At 53.3% G+C, this 24,092-nt stretch overlaps 1 protein-coding gene and 1 long non-coding RNA gene across 6 annotated transcripts in view; both read left to right on the top strand.

The window, feature by feature from the left end:
- The first annotated feature begins 3,294 nt into the window (after positions 1 to 3,294).
- Positions 3,295 to 9,233, top strand: LOC309640818. Of its 2 annotated transcripts, XR_014252409.1 has the most exons (4): positions 3,295 to 3,739; positions 5,638 to 5,764; positions 6,427 to 6,728; positions 6,943 to 9,233. It is a non-coding gene; the product is annotated as an uncharacterized lncRNA (long non-coding RNA). The 2 variants fall into 2 exon arrangements; XR_014252408.1 differs by having other exon boundaries at positions 3,295 to 5,764.
- Positions 9,234 to 9,293: 60 nt separating this feature from the next.
- Positions 9,294 to 24,092, top strand: part of CARD10 (caspase recruitment domain family member 10) — a 28,937-nt gene continuing 14,138 nt past the window's right edge. The window contains exons 1-9 of one of the 4 annotated variants that reach the window (XM_082419999.1): positions 9,294 to 9,835; positions 10,254 to 10,499; positions 13,125 to 13,376; positions 14,248 to 14,385; positions 15,840 to 16,165; positions 19,927 to 20,118; positions 21,061 to 21,216; positions 21,801 to 21,926; positions 23,047 to 23,238. In XM_082419999.1, coding sequence (XP_082276125.1) covers positions 13,142 to 13,376; positions 14,248 to 14,385; positions 15,840 to 16,165; positions 19,927 to 20,118; positions 21,061 to 21,216; positions 21,801 to 21,926; positions 23,047 to 23,238 — 1,365 coding nt within the window. In that variant the 5' untranslated portion in view covers positions 9,294 to 9,835; positions 10,254 to 10,499; positions 13,125 to 13,141. Of the gene's footprint in view, positions 9,836 to 10,253; positions 10,500 to 12,708; positions 12,954 to 13,124; positions 13,377 to 14,247; positions 14,386 to 15,839; positions 16,166 to 19,926; positions 20,119 to 21,060; positions 21,217 to 21,800; positions 21,927 to 23,046; positions 23,239 to 24,092 lie in introns of those variants that run through there. The other 3 variants (XM_082420000.1, XM_082419997.1, XM_082419998.1) reach the window with 3 other exon arrangements.

The following is a 24,092-nucleotide window of genomic DNA, read 5'->3' on the forward strand; positions in this document are numbered from 1 at the left end:
CTATGTATAAAGCTGCCATAAGCATCCATGTGCAGGTGTTTGTGTGGACTTAAGTTTTCAACTCATTTGGGTAAAATATTAAGAAGTGAACAACTGCTGAATCATATGGTAATAAGAGTATGTTTAATTTATAAGAAACTGCCAAACCGTCTCCCAAAGTGGCTGTGCCCTTTTGCATTCCCACCGGCAATGAATGAGAGTTCCTGTTGCTCCACATCCTCACCAGCATTTGGTGTTGTCAGTGTTTTGGATTTTGGCCATTTTAATAGGTGCATAGTAGCATTTCATTGTTGTTTCAATTTGCAATTTCCTACTGACACATGATGTTGAGCATCTTTTCATATGCCTATTTGCCATCTGTACATCTTTCTTGGAGGTGTCTCTTCAGATATTTTGCTCCTTTTTTAGTCAGGTTGTTTGTTTTCTTATTGTTGAGTATTAAGAGTTTTGTATATTTTGGATAACAGTCCTTTATCAGGTATGTCTTTTGGAATATTTTCTCCCTGTCTTTGGCTTGTCTTTTGATTCTTTTGACAGTGTCTTTTACAAGTTTTCAATTTTAATGAAGTCCAGCTTATCAATGATTTCTTTTGTGGCTCGTGCCTTTGGCGTTGTATTGAAAAAGTCATCACCAAACTCAAGGTCATCTAAATTTTCTCTTATATTATCTTCCAGGAGTTTAATAGTTTCTGTTTTAAAATGTTGTTTTATATTTGTGGCTAAGGGAGAGAAATATAGTTGATTTTGTATACTGACCCCATTTCTAGTGACTTTGCTAAATTCACCTAAATTGTTGAGAGATGTTTGTTAAAGTCTCCTACCATGACTAAAGATGTGTTTCTTCCTCTTATTAGTTCCATTAAGTTTTGCTTCTATTTTGAACCACTGCTATTGGGTACATACAAATTTGAGATTATGATATCTTCCTGATTGAAATGTCCCCTTTATTTCTAGTACTGCTTCTTATCTTCAAGTCTACTCTGTAACACTGGGGCAGCTACAGCAAATTTTTTTGGTTATTGTTTGTGTGGTATATCTCTTTCTACACTTTTGTTTTCATCCATTCTGTGTTCTTATATGTATTTATTTATTTATTCATTTTTGGCTGTGTTGGATCTTCGTTGCTACACACCGGCTTTCTCTAGTTGTGGCGAGGGGGGCTACTCTTCGTGGCAGTTTGAGGGCTTCTCATTTGCGGTGGCTTCTCTTGTTGCAGAGCGTGGGCTCGAGGCGCATGGGCTTCAGTAGTTGAAGCACGTGGGCTCAGTAGTTGTGACGCATGGGCTTAGTTGCTCTGCGGCATGTGGGATCTTCCCGGACCAGGGCTTGAACCCTTGTCCCTTGCATTGGGAGGCGGATTCTTAACCACTGTGCCACCAGGGAGGTCCCTGTGTTCTTATATTTAAACCATATCTCTTGTAAGTAACGTAGAGTTGGGTTTGTTATTTTTATCTAGTCTGACAATCTTAACTTTCACTTGAAATATTTGGAGTAATTATTTGAAAACTACATGTTTGAATTTAATCATCCTGTATCACCTCTTTGAAATAAAAGATAAATTCGCTCCTTTACATTTTCTTCCACTTCCCCTCCTACCCACTTCCCAGTTATTATTGTTCATATTCTTTTTGCTTTGTTGGAGTTTATAGCATTTAAATTCTGCATTTTCGCCATAACTTCTTTGCTTGTCTAGTTTTAATTCTCTACCGAAGTGGATTCCATACTCACCTCAGCTCCTCCATTTCTGAGTTCCTTTATTTACAGTCACCTCTTAGCTGCTTGCCATCCAGCAGGAAGGGCTTCACAGTTTTTTCAAGAAGGGCTCATATATGCTTTATGTTTTAATTTAACAATACGTAATCACCTCAGTAAAAATATAAACATAGAAAATAAAGCAAAACCAACTAAAACAATAGCAAGATGCTTCTGTAGGCTCCCCCTTGTACATAGTATTCGCTTTCACTTCATCTCGCCTTTGATCTGTCTTAGAAACGGTGGCTTGTAGTGAGATTTCATTCAGAGAACTGGTTTCCACTTTACCTTCAATAGATTGAGTAAAATGAAACTGCCCACGTTGAGTGTTGGTGAGTGTGTGGATTGCTCACACACCACTGGTGGGAGTGGAAAATGGTCAAGCACATGGCAAGACTGCTTGGTAAATCTACTGAGGCTGACCATATGCTGACCCCATGACCAAGCAAGCCGACTCTTGGGTGTGAATCCAACAGAGATGCACAAACATGTTTACTAGGGGAAGTGCACATGAATATTCATAGTAGCAGTATTATTTTTTGGCCGTGCTGCGTAGCATGCGGGATCTTAGTTCCCGGACTAGGGATTGAACCCGTGCCCCCTGCAGTGGAAGCATGGAGTCCTAACCACTGGACCACCAGGGAATTCCCACAGCAGCAGTATTTGTAATAGCCCCTAAACAGGAACTACCCAGATGCCCATTAAACAGTATATCCACAAAACAGAATGCTATTCAGTAACAAGACTGGATAATCTACGAATACACAACAGTCTACACATACACATACCTACGTGGAAGAACCTCACTGACGTGGTGAATGAAAGACTCCAGAGACCAAGGAGCACATGCTGGATAATTCCATTTCTACGAAGAACAAAAATAGGTGAAACTAATCCACGGCGACAGAGGACAGAAGAGTAGTTGCCTCTGGAGGAGGTCTTGACTGGGTGCTGGAAATGGTCAGTGTCTTGATCTGGGTGATGGTCACCTGGGTGCAGACATTGGTCAAAATCCACTGAGCTCCCACTTAAGATCTCTACACTTGGACTTCCCTGGTGGCGCAGTGGTTAAGAATCTGCCTGCCAACGCAGGGGACACGGGTTCAAGCCCTGGTCCGGGAAGATCCCACATGCCGCAAAGCCCGTGAGCCACAACCACTGAGCCCAAGTGCTGCAACTACTGAAGCCCGCGCGCCTAGAGCCCGTGCTCCGCAACGAGAGAAGCCACCACAATGAGAAGCCCGCGCACCGCAACAAAGAGTAGCCCCCGCTCACTGCAACTGGAGAAAGCCCGCACGCAGCAATGAAGACCCAATGCAGCCAAAAATAAATAAAATTAAAAAAAAAAAAGATCTGTGCACTTCATTGTGTTTTATACCTAAGTAAACATTTTTTAAAAGCTTTAAAAAAAGGTCTGAGGCATATGGTCACTTGACCCAGGACTTAGAGCTGAGTCTGCCACGCACAGACAGAGCAGGCTCCTTGGCTGACACCTTGATCCAGCCCCAGTCACCTGCTGTGACAGAATACATTTTCAAAAATGTCTAGCACAGTATTCATCACCCCACACATGCTCTTCCAGAACTTTGCCACTCCTCCATCAAGAGGTACAGCCCACGCCCCCGTGGCCGCCCCCAACCTGGGCGAGCCTGTGACTGCTTTGACCAAGAGCATGTGACAGAAGTGACACTGGCTGACTTCCAAGGCCAGGTCACAAAGGGCGATGGAGTCCTCTGGCTCTCTTTGTACATGCCATGTTGGAAGCTGGCTGCCCTGAGGCCGTGACGCTTAGAGACCATGCAGTGAGACCGCTAAAAGATAGAGGGAGGTGCCTGAGGAGCCCCAGCTCTCAGCCTCTAGATGGTCTTTGATCCCCACTGACGCCATGTGAGCAGAGACGAGCCACCCAAGTGCAGATTCATGAGCTACATAAGTGGTGGTTGTCGTTGTATGCTGCGTTTTGGGGTGGATTGATACGCGCCATTAGGTAAGTGGAACATCTGGTAACTTTATTCCCCAGGGCTTTCTCCAGGCCCTCTCTCTGCCACTCATCCAGTCACATCTGGGTGCACTCAGTTCCCTACTGTACGCACCAGCTCCCTGTCTGTGGTGCAGGAATCCGCTCCCCTCTTCCAGACACAGTTTCTGCCCTGCCTCTTCTAGGAAGCCTTCCTGTTTGCAGTGTTGGACAGTTTATAAGCAAGTGTTTATAAGCAAGCTGATGGTGGGGGATGGTGACAATGAGGGAGGCTATGCCTGTGCTGGGGCAGAGGTTATATGGGAAGTGTCTGTGCCTTCCACTCAATTTTGCTGTGAACTTAAAACTGCTCTAAAAAATAAAGTCTATTAACAAAACAAAACAAAACAAGCTGACTCCAGGACCAGACTATGTGTGGGTTCAAATTCCAGAGCTCCCACTTCCCAGCTGGGTGCCCTTGGGCAAGGTACTTAACTGGAACCTCAGTGTTCTCATCTATAAAATGGGGTAGTAATCGTGGCTACTTCCCAGGTCTGTTGTGAGGATTAAGGGGATTAATCTATGGAAAGCACTCAGAATGGTCTGGTAGACAACAAGCACTCTGAAATGCTGGCAATTATTATTATTGTCCGGGCCCCGGGGTCCTATCCTCTCGGAGCTCTGGGAGCTTCCTCAGTGTGTAAGATGCATTGAAACCTAATATGCGTCATTCATTCATTCATTCATTCTGCCCATATCTCTGGAATACCAGCTGTGTGCCAGGTACAGAGTTAGGCGCTAGGGATTCAGTGATGAAGGAGGTGGACGCCATCTTTGTCCTCAGGGCCTTACATTCTATGGAGGATGGAAGTGGACAAATACATCAAAGAGTTGATAGATCTTCATGAGAGCACACAGTGGTGGTGGAAGACCTCCTTTCCACAGAGTGGACAAAGGAACTTCTCTGAGGAAGGGTCATGTGAGCCAGAATCAAAGGATATGGAGGAGCCAGTTACAAGAAAAGGGGAGGGAAAAGCCTTCCAGCCAGACATGGGACCAGTGCAGAGGCTTCTGTGGGGTCCAAGTGTGCCAGGACCTGGGGCAGGATGAGTGTGGAGGTGGGGGAGGAGGGAGGCAGGCAGGATCTTCCCAGCAGATAGAGCCCTCATGGATTGCAACAGCCATCACTATCCTGAAAGCCTACTATGTGCAGGGCACTTTACGTATATTAACTTATTTCATCCTCAGAACTGCCCTATCCGATAAGTACTATTCTCCTCCCCATTTTACAGATAAGGAGACTGAGGCACGAGAGGGGTTTAAGTGCAGGCAATCTGGCTCCAGAGCCTGCGCCATGATGCAGGTTCATTTCATCAGGCCACCCCCACTGCACAGATGGTAGAAAATGAGGCCGAGAAAGGAGGTTCTGGCTCCCCAAAGTCTGGTAACAAATGAGAGGCAGAGTAGGATTTAAACCAGGTTTTCTTGTCCACACTGAGGTTGCTCATTCTCCCAAGAGCGTGTTGGAGTCAACAAGGTCCTGGTTGGGACAGGCAGCTCTGTCTGTGGTCTTACCTGAGGCTTGACTTCCTCACCCAGCCTGGGATATTAACAGGCCCTGCCCCCTGGGCTTGTGTGAGACGGAGGAGTTCAACGCCCTGCCTGGGTCTGAGTTCTACGCCAGTGGGATGATTATTCACCAGCCTGCCGGCAGGACCGCCCCACAACTCACCTCCTCCCCTGGGGTGGTGTCTGAGTCATGGGGACTATGGTGAACAGCACTGATGGCTCAGAATGGTGCAAGTCCCAGCAGGTGAGGGAAATGAGGGGCCCTTTGGGAACAGAATGTGAGATTTCCTGCCCCTGGGCCTTTGCACTGGCTATTCCTTCTGCCTGAACTGCCCTTCCTTCTCTTGCCTCTTCCTCAGCTTTAGTTTTTGATGCCCCTGGACAGAGGACTCCCTCTTCTTACCACTGCGAGCAACTTAACCTAAAGTGGTTGGCCCAGGGCACCAAACAGGGCTGTGCAGGGAGACTGTGCAGGGAACTGTGCTGGTAGGTGGGCCTGGGGGAGGGGGAAAGGAGGGTCACACGGAGGGGGGGTGGGCAGATTTCTCCCCTCCATGCTTAGCACAGCACCAACAACATCACCCTTGTGACTCCACATGTCTAGCTGTTCGTTAAGATTTAAAAAAAAAAATTTATATATTTTATTCTATTTATTTTTGGCTGCATTGGGTCCTCGTTGCTGCGCGGGCTTTCTCTAGTTGCGGCGAGCGGGGGCTACTCTTTGTTGCGGTGCGCGGGCTTCTCATTGCGGTGGCTTCTCTTGTTGCAGAGCACGGGCTCTAGGCGCACAGGCTTCAGTAGCTGTGGCTCGCAGGCTCAGTAGTTGTGGCTCACGGGCTCTAGAGCGCAGGCTCAGTAGTTGTGGCACACGGGCTTAGCTGCTCTGCAGCATGTGGGATCTTCCCGAACCAGAGCTCGAACCCGTGTCCCCTGCACTGGCAGGCGGATTCTTAACCACTGCGCCATCAGGGAAGTCCCTGTTAAGATTTTAAGGAGCTAATTTTGGAAACTGTTTGTATAATATGTCCCATATACAAGTGCTCAAAACTGTTGGCTATTGTTGTTATTGAGTGCCAACTTTGTGCCAAGCACGTTCCATAAAGCCATTCATTTAATGACATACAACCATTATTGTCTCCACTGCCCAGGGTCATGACCTCACTGAAGTGTCCGGGCTGGACTTTGAACCCGGGTCTGTAGGATCCTGCGTTTGGTCCTGGCAGGCGGCAGAGGAAGGCACGCAAGCCAGTGGGGCCCCAGTGACTCAGAGCTGGCAGGTCCCCTGGCCCGCCCTTTCCTACTGACTCAGCCCAGGCAATTCCGCGGGCTTTTCTGTGGAATTCAGGGCCCCCAGGCAGCGTTCCTGAGTGGCTGCCTTCTCCTGGATGCACTCCCTGGAGAGCTGGCAGGCGGCTCATGTACCCATGGCAGTCTCTGCTGTGTCCCTCAGGTGTGTCCCCCTTGGGGTCTCCATCTTCTCTCAGGAGGAGGGTCAGTGACTTGCTGGGATGGACATCTCCCTCCAATTACCCTGTGGTACAGAGGGGCAAACCGAGGCAGAGAGGACCTGTGATGTGGCAGGGTGCTACAGCCATGGTTGGGGGTAGGGGTGGGCCAGAGAAGCTCAGCTTCAATTTCCGGCTGCTTCTTCTGTCTTTTCTCAGCCCAGCCCTGGACCTCCTGAATGGGACCCCTCAGCCCAGCCCAGCTCCCAGCCCCTGGGAGCCCAAGTTCAGACAGGCACGAATCTCTCTGTAATTGATCTGAACTGGGATGAGGGTGAGTTGCCTTTCTGCTCCGCTGCTGCTGAGGCTGCTGAGGGTAGTGATGGGGGAAAGAGAAGGGGGGACAAGGCCACCATTCTCCTCCTGACCCCTGTGGAGTCTCTAGCTCAATCACGTGATGCTGGAGGGTGGCTCCTGCCGGCCATTCCTTCCTCCGCCTCAGGGTGCCCAGCTGTTCCTGCTTTGGGGAACCCAGGGCTCACCCAGGCCACCAAAGCCTCGGGCCTCAGTTGCCCCGATTTCTGTAAAATGGTAGTCTTATTTCCCCAGTGTCATTCAGATATAATTGATATACAATGTTGCATTAGTTGAAGGTGTACAGCACAGTGATTTGATACATGTATATATTGTGAATGATTACCGCAATATGTTTAGTAAACATCCGTCTCCTCACATAGCTACGAATTGTTTTCCTCTTGCCATGAGAACTTTAAAGATCTACTCTCTCAGCAACTTTCAAATATACAATACAGTATTGTTAACTGTAATCACCCTGCTGTATATTACATCCCTAGCACTTATCTTGTAACTGGAAGTTTGTACATTTTGACTCCCTTCACCCATTTCCCATGCCCCTAGCCCCCATCCCTGGCAACCACCAATCTGTTCTGTTTCGATGAGTTCGGTTATTTTGGATTCCACATATAAGTGAGATCATACAGTACTTGTTGTTCTCTGTCTGACTTATTTCACTCAGCGTGATGCCCTCCAGGTCCATCCATGGTGTTGCAAATGGTAGGATTTCCTTCCTTTTCACAGCTAATGAAAGGTGATAGTCTTAAAGGCCCTTCTGGCCCAGACTCCTGTGATTGGCCACAAAAGACTCCCCAGCCTCCTCCTTCCTTCCCCATCTCTGTGGAATAGGTCCCAGGGAAGCAGGTCCCCCCTGGCCTACTGCACAGAGTGACCCTAGGGGGACACTGGGCAGTGGGACAGAAAGGGATGTTGCTAGATGAATTCAATTGATCATGTGCATTTAGGCCCGTCACATGAAGGGTAGAGAAAACTTAAACTGTGACTTGCCCAGGGTCACAAGCAAGTGTTATACTGGGATTTGAACCCTGGGGCGGTCTGGTTCTGGTGTCATGCATCCCATCAAAAGGAATTCTCCCTAGTGCCAGGTCCATTCACCAGTCTCTTACTGAATACCTACTGTGTGCCAGGTCCCATGCTGGGTGCTGCCACGTATGCATTGATGGGACCCAGGCCCTGCTCTTGGTGAAGAGATGGCCAGACAAGGTGAGATCAGCCTAGGGGCTGGGGTCGGGGAGCCCAGGTCCACCATGCACCCACATTTCCAGTCTAGAGAAGAGAGAAATCAAGGCTCCGATTCCTGGGATGCAATCAGAGGTCGCCTAAGAGGAACAGAGAAGGTGCCAATGTTGGGGGCCTCCCTGAAGGGGTGAACGAAAAAGTAGATGCCCGCCTCTGTGGGCTTTGAGGCTGGTTTGGGGGAGACAATAATAATCTGGTACAGTTGATTCTTGAACAACATGGGGGTTAGGGGTGCCAACCCCTGTGTAGTTGAAAATCCTCTTATAACTTTGCAGCTGGCCCTCCGCATCCCAGGTTCCGCATCCTTGGATTCAACCAATCAAGGATGATACCGTAGTACATATTTACTGAAAAAAATCTGCAAATAAGTGGACCTGTGCCATTCAAACCTGTGTTGCTCAAGGGCCCCCTGTATTACTACTGATAAAAGGGAAAGCCAAAGTCTTGACAATAACCTGTATGGCCCTTCTGCTCTGTATCCTTTCCCCTATCCTCCTGCCTTCTCCAATCTCCTCTCCTGTCCGACTCCACACCTCATCCTCACTGTTCTTGGAACATTCCAGCCCACTCCTGTTGACGAAGACATTTCTGTTCTTGGAGCAGAAGCAGGCAACAAACAGGTAAAGTAATCGAAGAATGGGGAAATGTCTGATGGAGAAAACATGCAATGGAGAAAACAGCACAGAGTGGCTTGAGGGGGTGCATGGGAACCGTGCAGGGGGAGCTCTGCCTGTGTGGATGCTCCTGTCCCAAGGGAGGTGACTTTTTTTAAAAATAAATTTTATTTATTAATTAATTTATTGTTAGCTGCATTGGGTCTTCGTTGCTGCACACAGGCTTTCTCTAGTTGCGGTGAGCGGAGGTTACTCTTCGTTGTGGTGCGCGGGCTTCTCATTGTGGTGGCTTCTCTTTGTTGCTGAGCACGGGCTCTAGGCACACGGGCTTCAGTAGTTGTGGCACACGGGCCCTAGAGCGTGAGGGTTTCAGTAGTTGTGGCTCGCGGGCTCTAGAGCACAGGCTCAGTAGCGGTGGCGCACGGGCTTAGTTGCTCCGCGGCATGTGGGATCTTCCTGGACCAGAGCTCCAACCCGTGTCCCTTGCATTGGCAGGTGGATTCTTAACCACTGCACCACCAGGGAAGCCCAATTTTTTTTTTTTAAGATTTTTTTTTTGATGTGGACCAGTTTAAAAGTTTTTATTGAATTTGTTACAATATTGCTTCTGTTTCATGTCTCGGTTTTTTGGCCGCGAGGCATGTGGGATCCCAGCTCCCCAACCAGAGATTGAACCCGCAGCCCCTGCACTGGAAGGCGAAGTCCTAACCACTAGACCTCCGGGGAAGTCCCAAGGGAGGTGACCTTTGATCTGAGACTTGAATAGCTAGAAGGAGTCCTCCATGCCAGGAGCTGAGGGACAAGCGTTTCAGGCAGAGGGAACAGGCTGAATGAAAGCACTGAGGTGAGAAGAGCTGACCGGTTCCAGGAACAAAATGAGGCTGGTGAGTGAGGGGGGCAGTGGGAGGAGATGGGGCGGGGCAGCTGGCAGGGTCTGGGGGGCAACTTGTTTTATATTCCCGTTTGGTGGGAAACCTCTGGAGGGTATTAACTGTTTTTAAAGCCATCCCTCTGGCTGCAGAGTGCACTGTAGTCCAGCACCCTGCGGGTGGACAGGTTAGTGGCTTGGACCGGCAGGGTCAGAGGTGGTGGGACATGGATTGGTTTGCCATATGGGGACATGCTTTGCTCTGAAGCAGGAAGAGGACTGACTGCCCAGTGCCCATTTCACAAATAAAGGAACTGTAGCTCAGAGGCAGTCCCTGCATAGGGTGACCATTATGTCCATTTTACAGATGTAGAAATTGGGAAGGGAAGGAATTTGTCCAGGGAGACATAACTAAGGTCAAATGTGCCCTAAAGTCCCTAGGGCACTTTCTCTGCTCCTAGACAGTCTTCTTCTCTAGGTGTGGCTGGAATTACTCATCACCTGCCTTTTCAGACAACGAAATTGAGGCTCAGAAGAACAGCACTCGTGGCAGTCAGCCTGGGTTAAGACCCAGGGCCCCTGATGCGAGGTCTAGACCCTCTGTCTCCCTGCCTCAGTTCCTGCCTTCCTGGTGTGGCTGTAGAGAGATGAATGTAGCAGAATCCACAAGAGGACATAAGGTGATTTATTTTTTTTTTAATATTTATTTTATTTATTTATTTGGTTGCTTCGGGTCTTAGCTGCAGCAGGTGGGCTCCTTAGTAGTGGCTCGCTGGCTCCTTTAGTTGTGGTATGTGTGCTTCTTAGTTGCAGCATGCATGTGGGATCTAGTTCCCTGACCAGGGATCAAACCCGCCCCACCCCCCAACATTGGGAGCGCGGAGTCTTAACCACTGCACCACCAGGGAAATCCTGAGGAGGTGATGTTTAATTGCACTCTTCCACCCTCGGTGCTGTGGACACCCAAGGAAGCTCTGCCTTGTGGGGAGGGCAGGTGTGTGCCCCCTTGTCTCCCACCTGGCTGGATGCCCTCTGTGGGTGAGTGTGTGTGAGTGTGTCTGTGGGTGTGTGTAACTGCATGTGAATATGTGAGCATGGTGCCCATGGGATTGCAGGTTCTCCAGGACTGCTGGGCATCCAGCGACCCCCTGCTCAGGTTAGTGTCCCATCACTTCTCTGTCTACTTACCTGCAGGCCCCTTGGTTTCTGTGCCTTATCTCCAGGCCCTGCTTAGGCTTCTTGATGAGGAAATAATAAACCACAGAAAGATTTTCAAAGACTTTCATCCCATTATCCTGGCCAAGTTAAAAATATTGACAATGAACAGGGCTGCTGGCGGGAGGATTACAGGAAGCCGAGGGCACCTGGGGCCACTGGGAGGAAGGCCTGGTGTGTGCCCGGGCTCAGAGCCTGGGTGAGGAGACAGAGGGGCCAGGGGCTGGGCTCTGGCCTGGTCCCATTGCTTCCTCGCTGTGTGAATTTGGGCAAGTTCCTTGCCCTACTGGGCATCTGCTTCCTCCTCTGTGAACTGAGGAATTTGCACTAGAATCCAGTACTTCCAAAACATTTCCCCCCATGTAAACTGGTGATCTCCAAAACAAAACAAAACATGGTTAATTAAGTTTGGGAAACAACACTAGGATTTATAAAGTTAAACCAGTTTCTTTATCGCAGGGCTTTTCAGGGCCTTCATTTGTTGAAAACTTTTATTTCTTTGGATAAATAACACAAATGCACATGGCATTTAGTTCAGATGGTATGGAAGGAGTTTGGGGAGCTTAGAACTCTTTCCTGCTCTTCCGCTCTTCACTTTCAGCAGGCCCCACTGGCAGTTTCTAACCCATGGAGAGACGCTATTGCGGTGCCAGCAGATATGGGTGCACACTTTATCATGATAAGTGATGAGTTTCCTAAGGTGGCAGGGGGGAATATGGAGGCAGCGTTTCTCAAACTTCCTTGACTTGGCCACAGAACCACTCCCAAGCATTTCTGGGTCTAGCATCTGGAGGAACACCCTTTATGGGGAATGGATCCCTGGTCTTCGTGTTCTGCCATGAGACTTTAGGTAGAAGGGGATCTGGCAGTGGTGCCCTGAGAGTTCAGACTCCCATCTCTGAGAACGCATCCATACTTCTGTCTTTTGCAGCCCATCCAGGGGCTGCCTTTTAGTTTGAGGGAAGGTGCCAGAGCAGGCAGTCTACTTGGGGACACTGAGGCCTGGGAGGGCAAGCACTCGCCTGGGTCAGGAGCAGGTCAGATGCCTGGCTGGGATCAGGATCTCCTGCTCCCAGGCAGTGCTCTCACACGACGGGCCACAGTAGGCCCACAGCTGAGCTGGGCCACAGAAGTGCTCTGACCCTGGGACAGCTCTGGGGGAGAGATCTGGGGGAGTTCTCAGAAGCATGGGAGCCCTGCCCCACACTGCATGGTCATTTCCTAAGAGACGGAGGAGATAAGATTGTGAGGGGGTGTGTGGCATCTGCACAGGGTTGGTGTGACATGTGGGTTGTGTGGGACCTTTGAGCTCTGAGTACACTGGTGTACTCAGACGTGTGCGCTGTGGGGTGTGACGTCGTGTGCCGGTGTGACCGGTGTGCCTCTTGCTGATGTGACGTGTGCGCCGTTTGGCCGCCGTGCAGGCTGCGTGTCGAGGTGGGCGCCAGGTGCCAGGTGGGAGCCGCGGGCTGGGCGCGGGGGGCGCGCGGTGCGCCGTGGGAGCCGACGCCGCGTGCCCCGCGCGCACGCGAAAAGGTGTGTGGCGGCGCGCGGGAGGGTGAGAGCTTGCATGTCCCGCCCGCGCCGCCAGGCCCCGAGGCCGGGCAGGTGTGGGCGGGCCGTCGGGACCCCGCCGAGCCAGGGCAGGGAGAGCCGGCGGGAAACAGGAAGCGGGGGGAGGCGCGCGGTGGCCGGACGGCGGGGAGCCGGGCGTGCTGGCGGACGTGCGGGTGGTTGGCCGGGCGGACGCTCCTCGGCCCGGGCCGGGGCGGCGATGTGGGGAGGCCGGGGCAGCCCGGGCGGCGGCGGGGCCGGAGCCGGGGGCGGGGCCAGGGGCGCCGCGGACCCCGCCCCCCTGCGCCGGCGGAGCCGCCGCCCGAGCGCTGACCCGGGAGTCCGAGACGGCTCCGGCGTGCGGGGTGAGTCCCGGGGGCGCGGGGGCCGGGCACCCACCGGGCGGACCGGGCGCGGGAGGGGGGGTCCCGGCGGCGACGGGCGGCTGGTCCTGCGGGCGACGCCCAGTGCTGGGATCGGCCGGCGCACCCCGCCCCCGGCGACCGCGCTGACCCCCGCGCGCCTCTGGCCCACAGACCCCGAAGACGCGGTCATGCCGGGCGGGGCCGAGGCAGGGGAGGCCGAGGAGGAGGCTGGGGCCGGCTCCGGGTCCGAGGCGGAGGAGGACGCGCTGTGGGAGCGGATCGAGGGCGTCCGGCACCGGCTGACGCGCGCCCTCAACCCGGCCAAGCTCACACCGTATCTGCGCCAATGCCGGGTCATCGACGAGCAGGACGAGGAGGAGGTGCTGAGCACCTACCGCTTCCCGTGCCGCGTCAACCGCACCGGTGAGCCGTGGGGGGCGCGGGGTCGGGCCTGAGCGGGCGGTGCCGGCCTTCCCTGGGGCCTTCTTCGGGACCATCGGGCCAAGGGCTCCGATCCCCGGGGCCTCGGTCTCCACATCGGTAGAGTGGAATGGTTGGTGTGCCCACCATCCTCCCTCCTCCTGAACCACAGTGTGACCCAGCGTGTCCGCGGTGCCTAGACCGCGTCTGGATTTATCTCCCATTTCCTGGGCCCCCCTTAGAGCAAGGGGTTGGCTGTAGTTGCCGGTGCAGGCTGGGCTTGGGACCTCCCGGTCACAGCTGGTGGATTTGGCAGCTTTCCTGTGTCCTTTGATCTCTTCGGTTCTCGCTGCTACCCCCCTCCCGCCCCCCGACTTCTGTGTGCTACACACTCCTGGGAGCGTTTTCCTCAAGTGCTCAAGACCCATCTCAGCTTTCTGAGGGTGCCTTCTCCCATACGTTGTGCCTTTGAACAGAGCTGGCAAAGGGATGAGGGTCTAATGGTGGAATTCAGGCATTGGTCAACGAGAGAAATATTTTTCTTTGCGTTTGGGGACGGAGGGGGCTTCCCTGTGCCATTGAAAAGGCAGGTTGCGTTTGCTGGCCCTATATCTGTGGGGGGGGGCAGGCAGCGGCTTGGGGTGCCATGGAGGGGGTGGGTCCTGGCTTTCCTGGCTGTGGCAGACGGGCTCTCCCCGCTGATGTGTTGAGTCAGGCCCCTGTGTGTGTCACCGGTTCAGAAATCTGGAGAACGTGGGCCCTGGAGTATGGTGGGGCGTGGGGAAGGGGGAGAAAGCAACTAGGCACGGGGAGAAGCCCTCACCTTGACCCTTGGGCACTGCTTCTCCCCCCGCCCCCTCGCCCCACTTCCCAGGGCGCCTGATGGACATCTTGCGCTGCCGGGGGAAGAGGGGCTACGAGGCCTTCCTGGAAGCCCTGGAGTTCTACTACCCCGAGCACTTCACGCTGCTCACGGGCCAAGAACCTGCCCAGCGCTGCTCCATGATCCTCGGTGAGTGGGTCCGCAGTGGGTGCCAGCGCCTCGGATACCAGTGCAGAGGTTCCTTACCCCGGTCCCTGTCAGGGAGGCACTCCCATTGTAGCTGTTGAACAGATTGGGAAACTGAGGCACAGAGAGAACTGTACCGGTTTGCCCAAGGCCCCCGCCAGCAGGCTGAGTGTGGGGCTGTGATTCTAATGCAGTTACAGTCTAAGTTCAGAGCCCACACACTTAATGCAGCTCTTTCCCCCAAAGATGTGTCAGGCATGTACCAGTTTACAGTTTCTTCTGTAAAAAATTCAAACACTCCAGGAAACTTGAAAATATATAGGAAAGATCTTTACTTCTTCCTTCAGCTCTGCTCTGCTGGTATCAGTTTGGCGAGTTTCCTTTCTCTTTGCAGTTATACACACAGACATACACACCGGGAATCATCGTACATGTCTTGCTTTGTGTTTCACTTTTTCTCAGAACAACTGATTTTTGTGTTTCTTCCACATCTGTTACACTTGTTTTAAATGACTGCGTAGTGTTTATTAGTGACGTGCCAGTCATTTAACCCATCCCCTGTTGATGGACATCTAGGTTGTTTCCAGTTTGCACCATTACAAACAATGCTGGGAACATCCTTCTAGGTGCATCTTTGTGCAAATGTGTGTCTCAGGAGGAGAGGTTCTGAGAAGTCAAATTTCTTAGAGAGTGTGTATTTTAAAAGGTAAATCAGCATACATCCCTCCAGCAGTGTTTGAGTGCCCATTTTGCTGTACCCTCATTCATCCTGGGGATCATTTAAAAACACTTTATACAGTCAGATATGTGAAAAATAATGTTGTTGTTTTAAGTTTGTACTTTGTTGAGAGATGTTCACAGTTTACTAGTCAACCTTGGGCAAATGGCTTGACATTTCTGTGCCTCGGTTATTCTGTCTTTAAAATGGGTACAATAAATAGTACCTATCTTAAGTGTTGTTGTGAAGATTAGATAAATTAATATATGTATGTAGGCCAAAGAATAAAGTCAATTGTTAGTGGAACTACTATTATTGTTATTATTGTTATTATTGCTAGCGAGTTGGAACGTATTTTCCTATGTTTACCAGCCATTTTTGTTTTGGGATTTGCCTATTGATAGTTTTTGCCCACATTTTTATTTGGTTGTTTGCTTATTGATTTGCAGGAGCTTTTTATATGTTGTGGCTCTGAGTCATTTGTTATATTTGTTATATTTTCTCCCACTCTGTTGCTTGTCTTTTAACTTTGTTTCTTATATCTGTCATCGTTTAGAAATCTCTTATAGCTCTTTGATTTTGTGCCTTGTTCAGGAAGGCTTTCCCTGTCCCCAAATTGTAAAAATTGGTTCCAATATTTCCTTCTAGTGTTCTTCTGGTTTGGGTTTTTCTGTGCAGTCTGTCATCCCCTTGGATTTTATTTGCCCGACGTGACTTTTCTCTCCCCCTCCCCTGGCAGATGAGGAGGGGCCCGAGGGCCTGACCCAGTTCCTGATGACAGAGGTGCGGCGGCTGAGGGAGGCTCGCAAGAGCCAGCTGCAGCGGGAGCAGCAGCTGCAGGCCCGGGGCCGGGTGCTGGAGGAAGAGCGGGCAGGGCTGGAGCAGCGGCTGCGGGAGCAACAGCAGGCTCAGGAGCGCTGCCAGCGGCTGCGGGAGGACTGGGAGGCGGGGAGCCTGGAGCTGCTGCGGCTTAAGGACGAGAACTACATGATTGCCATGCGCCTGGCACAGCTCAGTGAGGAGAAGAACTCGGCCGTGCTGCGCAGCCGGGACCTGCAGCTGGCGGTAGGCCCTGGGGAGATGGGGGGTGTCGTGGGAAAGGGGCAGCTTTGCAAAAAATGACGGTCATATGGTAGACAGCCGGTGTCCCAAAGCCACCATCTGTCGCATATTGGACTGTGGGCAAGTCCCTTCCCTGCCCTGTGCCTCAGTTTTCTCATCTGTAACATGGGAGTGTTGATTTATTATGGGAGCATTTATTTCATTGAATTATGACTGTGGTTTCAACTGGGAGCGATTTTGCCCCCCCCAAAAAAAAAATGTGGCCATGTCTGGAAACATTTTTGGTTGTCACAACCAGGCGTGTGCTGTTGACATCTAGTAGGTAGAGGCCCAGGATGCTGCTAAACATCCTAATTGCAGAGGACGGCCCTCCACAACCAAGAATTGTCCAGCCCACAATGTCAGCAAGTGCTGAGCCAGAGCAACCTTGGGTTACGAGGATTCCTTGAGTTTAAGTCACAGGATTTAAGACATGTACAGTGCCTGGTACAGAGTTAGTGCTCAAAACCTGGATGATCGTTAGCCATTGTTATTGATATTATTATTAAGTGCTACTCTGTGCAAGTAACGCAGGTTACATGCATCCCATCGTGTAATCTCACTAAGGCACCATGCACCAGGTTCTCATTTTGAAATACAGATACAGGTTTAGGATTGTAAAGGGATTTGCTCAAGGCTGCAAATTGGGAAATGGCACAGCCTGGGTTTGAACCAGGTCCACCTGGCTCCAGCGCTGGCCTCCGCCCCATGATGCTGTTCTGTTTGCTCCTGTCCAGGTGAAATCTCAACCTATTCTTTTCCATCAACGAGTGAGGCCATGCCTCTTACCGGCTGAGAAACGGAGCCTCTCTTTCTTGGTTCCTTACTGGGGCTTCGCGTGGGGAGAAAGCTGGGATTTTACTGCTGCAGAGAGTTGTCCCAAGGATTTGACAATGCCCGCGGCACACAGTAGGCTCTCCCCAGTCATACCCAGAGAGGTTCCACAGGGGGGATTCTGACTGTGGGATTTGAAGCCCCCTGACCCCATGAGCCTCAGCTGTGGCTGGAGCACCCCAGGGGGTGACAGGTGCCCGTGGATGATGGGTGGCACGTGTGAGGCTGTCAGTGCGGGTGCACTGGTGCGCTGGAGCCTGCGGCCGTGCGTGCTGGGGGTTTGATGTCTGGGGAAATGAGTCCTGATTGGGGGTGTTGAGGCCACAGGTTGACGGGCCCAGGCTGCCAGGCCTACTTTAGCCTCAGCTTCCTCATCCTTGAAGCGCAAGGTCATGGATGCAGATGACATCACAGCAAGACAGCACCTCCTGTGCAGCAGACATGGTCCTCTGGGCTTGCCGTCCATCAACTCCTTTAATTTCCCAGCAACTCCATTGGAATGGGGGTTGGGGGGAAATTCTGTTATTATCCCCATTTATGGATGAGGAAACTGAGGCACAGAGAGGTTGGTTGGAGTACTTTCCCAGGGTTCGAAGATTGAGCATTTCTGACTTTGCTCTGGGCACTGCTGGGAGTGCGGTGGGGTGGGGTGGGGGCCGGTGGGGAGAGCCTGCTCAGAGAGGACAGCACGATGGCCACCGACCCCCCTGGGTGTTGGGAGGGGCTGTGGCCCACACGGTTTGTCTCACCTTTGGGCTGTGTGTGATTGAGTTTGGTCCCCTTAGGTGGCAGATATGTGCATGTGACTGGGGTGGGGGATGCCCTGTGTGTGTGTGCAGCTGTCTGGAGTCTCCTGGGGTTGGGTAGGGGGATGTAGAAGAGGTGTCACAGGTTCTCTCTGTGTCTGCCGTTCAGCTGTAGGTGCACATAGTATGGCCCTAGGGGTATGGCGATCTGCCAGTAGGCAGATAATAGCTGCTTTTTCCCAGTTTAGCAGAGGGTAAGGGGTGAAATTCAGTTAATAGATAAGCTTTTCTTTAAATGTAGCCACCCTACATTTGCCTTAACTTACTGGAGCTTTTTGGCAACATATTAACAAAGGCTTTGCCGATGGAAATGAACAGAGCAGCTGATGGTGCTTTTCTCGGCAGCTTGGGTTCCCTCCCCCTGTGGACAGGTGTGTAGTGGCTGTGATTTAATACTGTGCTTTATAAGGTGCAAATGTAATGAGCTGTTATTGCTAAGCAACATAAACTTAAAGGAACGAACGCTATAATTTTGTGCTAAGTGAGTTTGTACACCAGGATTAAATGCATCCATATTTCCTGGCATTCAGCGGAGACTCCCAGGTGCCCTGTCCCCTGAGCTCATTGCGGGAGCCTGCTGGCCGTGGGTTGGGCGGGAGGCCATGGTGTGTGGCTGCAGTTTGCTGGAGAGGGTGTGACCACATTTGCCCTTGTAACTAGCTGTCTTTCTCCGGCGGTTCACAAAGCGTGTTTTGTGAGGGGAAAGGAATGTGAGAGTCATGAATTTCTTTCTGAGTCCTCTGCGGAGGAGGAGTGGGCTGTTAATTCGTGGAACTGCCTGACCCAGCCTCCAGACCCTTGCGTGTGTGTGTGGGGGGGGGGTGTGTGGAGGAGGGGGGTGCCATGCCAGGCTCTGGGGGTGTGGGGCTGCAAGTCCTTTCCAAGCAAGGCCAGGGCACTCCTAGGGCACCAGATGTCGGCATGCCTGAGTATAGCCCCAGAGGTCATTGTGCCCTTTTTCCAACAGTGACTTCATTTTGTGGCCTGCCACCTGCTGCTCCTCTTGTCACTGTCTAGCCACCACAGGTCTAGCCACCTGGACCTGCTGGACACCAGACCCCGCGTGAATTTGGAAAATCACTCCGGCTGAGTGCATTCATAATCCAGCAAACTGGCCGTGCATATCTGCTGTCTGCCAGGCAGCCACCACCCAGCCGCCCACCCAGCACCCTTGGCCAGTTTCTGGCTGCCCACACTGAACCGGTGACAGTTGGGGTCCTAGGATTTTATTTAAAGCTGTAAAGATAGCCACTGTCACACCCTCAGCAGCTCTGTAGTTTAAAGGCCTCCGTCCACCTGCTGTCTTGTTTGATTCCTGCAGTGACTTTGGGAGGCAGGTGGTGGAGCAGGGGGATTGAATGGGCCCATTTTACTGATGGGGAAACTGAGGCTCAGAGGAGGTAAGTGACTTGCTCAGGATGACAGAGGGTAAAATGGTACAATTGAAATCTGGATCCCAGACTTGGAATTCGTGTTGGGGTGAACCAACCTCATAATCTTCCCAAGTGGAGGCTCTGGTAGGAATATCTTAAGGGAGGGCGAGACTCACATGTGTTCCGTGAGTGTATGTTGAGTGGGGAGGCTGGGTGAGAGGGGGACATCCTGGCTCTTGGGCTGGGTGAAACCCTCAGAATCCTCCTCCTCCTTCTTCCCCCGACAAGGAGATGAGGAGATTGAGGCACAGAGAGGGGCTGTGACTTGCCCAAGGCCACACTGAGTTAGAGGCCGAGCTGGGCCCAGCCCCTGGGTCCTCCTGTTCTTGGTGCAGCCCTCCTCCCCCTCTGTTATGCTGGTCCTGTGCTCAGTGTCAGAAGTGTGGGACAGAAGAGCGTGTTATGATACGGCCCCTCCACCCACAAGTCCTTGAGGCAGAGTCCCCTGGGAGGGTGGCTTGGCCTCGCTGCCTCCCTTCCTTCCTCATTGTATTTGTCCAGCCTGTCCCTTCTTCCTAGACACGTCTGGGGAGGACACCTGCTCGGGCCCCTCTGGGAATCGGGGAGGCACCCAGGAGTGTGGGAGCAGGACCTCTCCTCTCTGGCCTGGCTGGTGCCCCCTCCCTGAGCTGACCCCTGTCCTGGGCCCCAGGTGGACCAGCTGAAGCTCAAGGTGAGCCGGCTGGAAGAAGAGTGCACACTGCTGCGAAGGGCCAGGGGGCCACTCCCCGGGGCCGAGGAGAAGGAGAAAGAGCCTGACAGCGCGGACCTGGTTTCCGAGCTGCGCGCCGAGAACCAGCGGCTGGTGGCATCGCTGCAGGAGCTGCAGGAGGGCCTGCAGCAGGTACGGGGGGCCGGAGGAGGGGGCAGTGCCGGGGGGTCGGGGGGAGGCCAGACCCTCCTGCTGCTCACTCGTCCCCCTGAGGCCTGGAGAGTGAGGATTCTAGATCCGGGGATCTGAGATCTGGATGGAATCCTGGCTGGCCCCTTGTCTTAAGCTCTGAGTGGAGGGCCTTCAGTGCTCAGCTTGCGCTGGGTCTTGAGTCTGATGTCTGCTGGGGGGGTGGGGTCGGGTGGGGCAGGAAGCATCTAAACTCCCTGAAACTGTGTACCCGATTTTGTGTGTGAGCATTTTTCCGGGGAGCGGGCCTCAGCTTTCCTTGGATTTGTAGAGGAGTCTGACCCTGGAAAGGTTGAGACCCCTGGGTGGCCCTGGAGCTTGCTCGGTGTCCTGCGGCAGGTCAGTGGCAGTGTGGGCCTGCCACCTGGCCATTGCTCCTCATAGGAAGTGGGGGAGGGAGCCGGGGCTCTGGTGTATTTCACAGGGTTGGGTGTGCCGGCTGGGGTGTGGGTCTGTGGGCTGGATCTTAAGCCTTCCGTCTACCTCCCTGGGCCAAGCTCAGACCCTATGAAGACCCATTGTCGGGGCGGGGGGAATAGGCCTTGGAAATATTACCCGTCTGCTGTCCTGGCTGGCAGGTAGGGCCCAGAGCAAGAGAGAACAGGCCTGGTTCTTGTTGAAGAATAAGGTCCTGGTCCAACTTGTCTGAGCACGCCCTCATCCACTTACCTCATTTGTACCCCCAGATGCTCCCTGGAGGGTGGGCAGGGCTGTTGGCGCCACACACACTACAGAGGGGGAAGCCGAGGTCCAGAGAGGTCAAGGCCCTCGGCCAAGGTGGCAGAGCTAGTAGGGTGGGGCTGAGGGCTGTTTGTCCCCCTTACCCCACACTCAGGGTGGGCCCTGAGCCAGGGGCTGAGGCAGCCGTGAACTCTGACCCCGCAGGAGGCAAGCCGGCCAGGGGCCCCAGGCTCAGAGCGCATCCTCCTGGACATCCTGGAGCATGACTGGCGGGAGGCGCAGGACAGCAGGCAGGAGCTGTGCCAGAAGCTGCACGCCGTGCAGGGGGAGCTGCAGTGGGCCGAGGAGCTGCGGGACAAGGTAGCGTCCGCGTCTCCCCCCTCCCCTCGCACCTGCCTTCTTGCTAACAGCCTGGGGAGGGGAGGGGGGAGGGCATCACCAGTTTGCTTCAGCCAGTCTTCCCCCAGCATCTGCTGTACGCCAAGTCCTGTGCCAAGAACTGTGCATTCATTTGCTCTCAAATATGTATTGAGATCGATCAGTGAACGGAACAGAGGTCCCTGCTCCTGGGGAGGGCAGATTCTAGCAGGGGAGACAAACAGGACGCCATACACGTAATCCGCAGTCCGTTACTTCATGTCACAGAGGGCGATGAGTGCTGTGGAACAAGTAGAGCGGGGTAAGGGGGCAGATTGCACTTGAAATGGGGAGGCCCAGGTTGGCTGGGATGGGGTCGTTATCCCCATTTTACAGATCAGGCAGCTGAGGCCCAGTGAGGTGATGTCAGTCAGTGGCCCAGGCCACCCAGCTGGGGAGGTGGGCACTCATTATTGGGGTTCAGGCCTCTCTCCCTGGACCTGCTGGACACCAGCTGGTTAGCTGCCCCTGTCCCCAGCCCTGGGGTCCGGCCTGGGCGTGTCCCACCCCGCTCCGCCTGCCCACAGTACCTGCAGGAGATGGAGGACCTGCGGCTGAAGCACCGGACGCTGCAGAAGGACTGTGACCTGTATAAGCACCGCATGGCCACCGTCCTGGCCCAGCTGGAGGAGATCGAGAAGGAGCGGGACCAGGTGAGCCCAGCCTGCTGTGTGCCCGGCCCTGGCTTTCGTCCAGGGGAGGATGGCGAGAGGCAGACAGGACTGGAATTGTAGACAGAGATGAACAGTACACTTATCAGTTTAGGAGGGGGCAAGTAGGCCAGGAGAAACAGACAGGGGGCCTGAGATGTGCCAGCCCGGCCCCCTCAACACACCTGCCTCACTGGGCTCTTGTGACAGTTACGAAAGTTGGTCCTGGTGGCCTTTGCATCTGAATCTCTTGTGCTCCCTGCCTCAAGGGCAAGGCCTACACAGTGGGAGGTACTTACAGATATTTACTGATGAAGAGATCCTCAAAAGTTCTGGCTTCCAGGCCCTGGGTACCATAGCCCTCATCTCCTGAGGCCATAGGGTAGGCTGAGGACTTCGGGCCAGTTCCTCCGGGCCCGCAGCCCTCCTTGCGTGAGGCTTCCCATGCAGCGGGAAGGGCAGGAGGTTTTGTCCTTGGACCACGTTTGAATTCCACTAGAGGAGTTGAAGTGTACACGTGAGAACGGGCCTCAGGATCCCCTGCAGGGCCTGGTGAAAACGCAGATTTGAGGCTTCGTCCCCAGACATTCTGATTCATGTGGTCTGGGGTGGGCCCAGGAATCTGCGCTTCACCTGCCTGCTCCCAGCCTGTGGGTCTCTGGCCCCAGCTCCCTCTGAGACAATGGGTAGCAGGTCCTGGCCATGGGCCCAGCTCTCAGGGACCCTGGTCTTCACTGTGGGGAAAAGCACTTTGGGTGCACTGGGCTGGGTTTGAACCCTGAAGGCTGGGAATAAAGACCCCTGCACCCAGTGGGTCCCACAGAAGAGTTTTAAGTTGTTTTGGGGAAACGGTACGAGCCTGGACTCTGCAACTCTGTCCCTGCTGGCTTGGTGTCCATGTCTGTAAAATGGGAATAGTGAGAATCTCTAAGTCGGAGAGTTAGTGTGAAGGTTAAATGAGCCGATATTTAACACAGGGCCTGGCACACAGGAAGTCCTTAATAAACGTTAGCCGCTGTTCCTGTTGCCACCCCCGCATCTGAGAGGTCAGAGGCCAGGACAGCTGAGCCCATGTGGCTCCTTCAGCTGCTGGTCCAACGCCCTCCCTGCACTCTCTCACCAGGCCATCCAGAGCCGAGACCGGATCCAGCTGCAGTACTCACAGAGCCTCATCGAGAAGGACCAGTACCGGAAGCAGGTCCGGGGCCTGGAGGCCGAGCGGGACGAGCTGCTGACCGCGCTCACCAGCCTGGAGGGTGCCAAGGCCCTGCTGGAGGTGCAGCTGCAGCGGGTCCAGGGTGGCCCCTACCTCAAGGTGAGCAGGGTCAGGAATCCAAGCTGGAGCTCTTGGCCAGGGTGGGACCTGGTGGGAGAACTCAGCCGGGGGTGGGGACACGGGGGACCCAGTGGGAGTCCTCAGCTGGGCCTGGGAAGATGCAGGTTCTGGGAGGAAATACGTGGGTCTTGGCTGGAGCCCTCACCCAAGGTCAAGAACATGCCAGTCTTGGAGGGCCCTGTTGGCCAGGGTGGACAAAATGTAGCTCGGGTAGTTGTGGGTTGGTGTATCAGGGAACAAGACAGGAGCATGGGGGTCTCTGAGTTTCTGGGGTTGCACCTGGGGCATAAAGAATAGTTTGAAGCCTGGCTTAGCATATACTTGGAGAAGCCCGGCTGCCCGAGGGCCTGTGAGCATCTTAGAATGCAAAATGTGGGCCCTAGAAGTCCCTCAGAGACCAGCTAGTCCAGTTCCCTCATTGCACAGGGCCCAGAGAGGGTCAGAGGCTTGCCCGAGATCACACAGCCAGCCAACAGTGGAGCTGAGCCCCCAGATCCCTTATAAACCAGACACTGGCGCTCAGATCTCTGCCTAGAACTCTGCCTTTTCCTATCTTGGGTTTGCTTAAAGATGATCAGTTGAGTTTAATGCTTGAAGAAATAGAACAAAGGAAGCGTGAATCTGTGATTTCTGACTTTTAAAAATCCTCAGTGGCTTTTAGGTAAAGGCAAAACCCCTTACCATGCCCTAGAGGCCCTACAGGGTGCCCCCCACCCCCCAGCCTGGTTCTCTCCGTCTCAGCCTTTTAATTCCTGGAATGTGTCACAGTGCTGCCTCAGGGCCTTTACACATACTGTTCCATCTGCCTAGACCATCCACCCCAACTTTCACAC

Source organism: Balaenoptera physalus (genome assembly GCF_965194825.1).
Source record: "Balaenoptera physalus genome assembly, chromosome: 13".
In the NCBI taxonomy this organism is placed as follows: domain Eukaryota; kingdom Metazoa; phylum Chordata; class Mammalia; order Artiodactyla; family Balaenopteridae; genus Balaenoptera; species Balaenoptera physalus.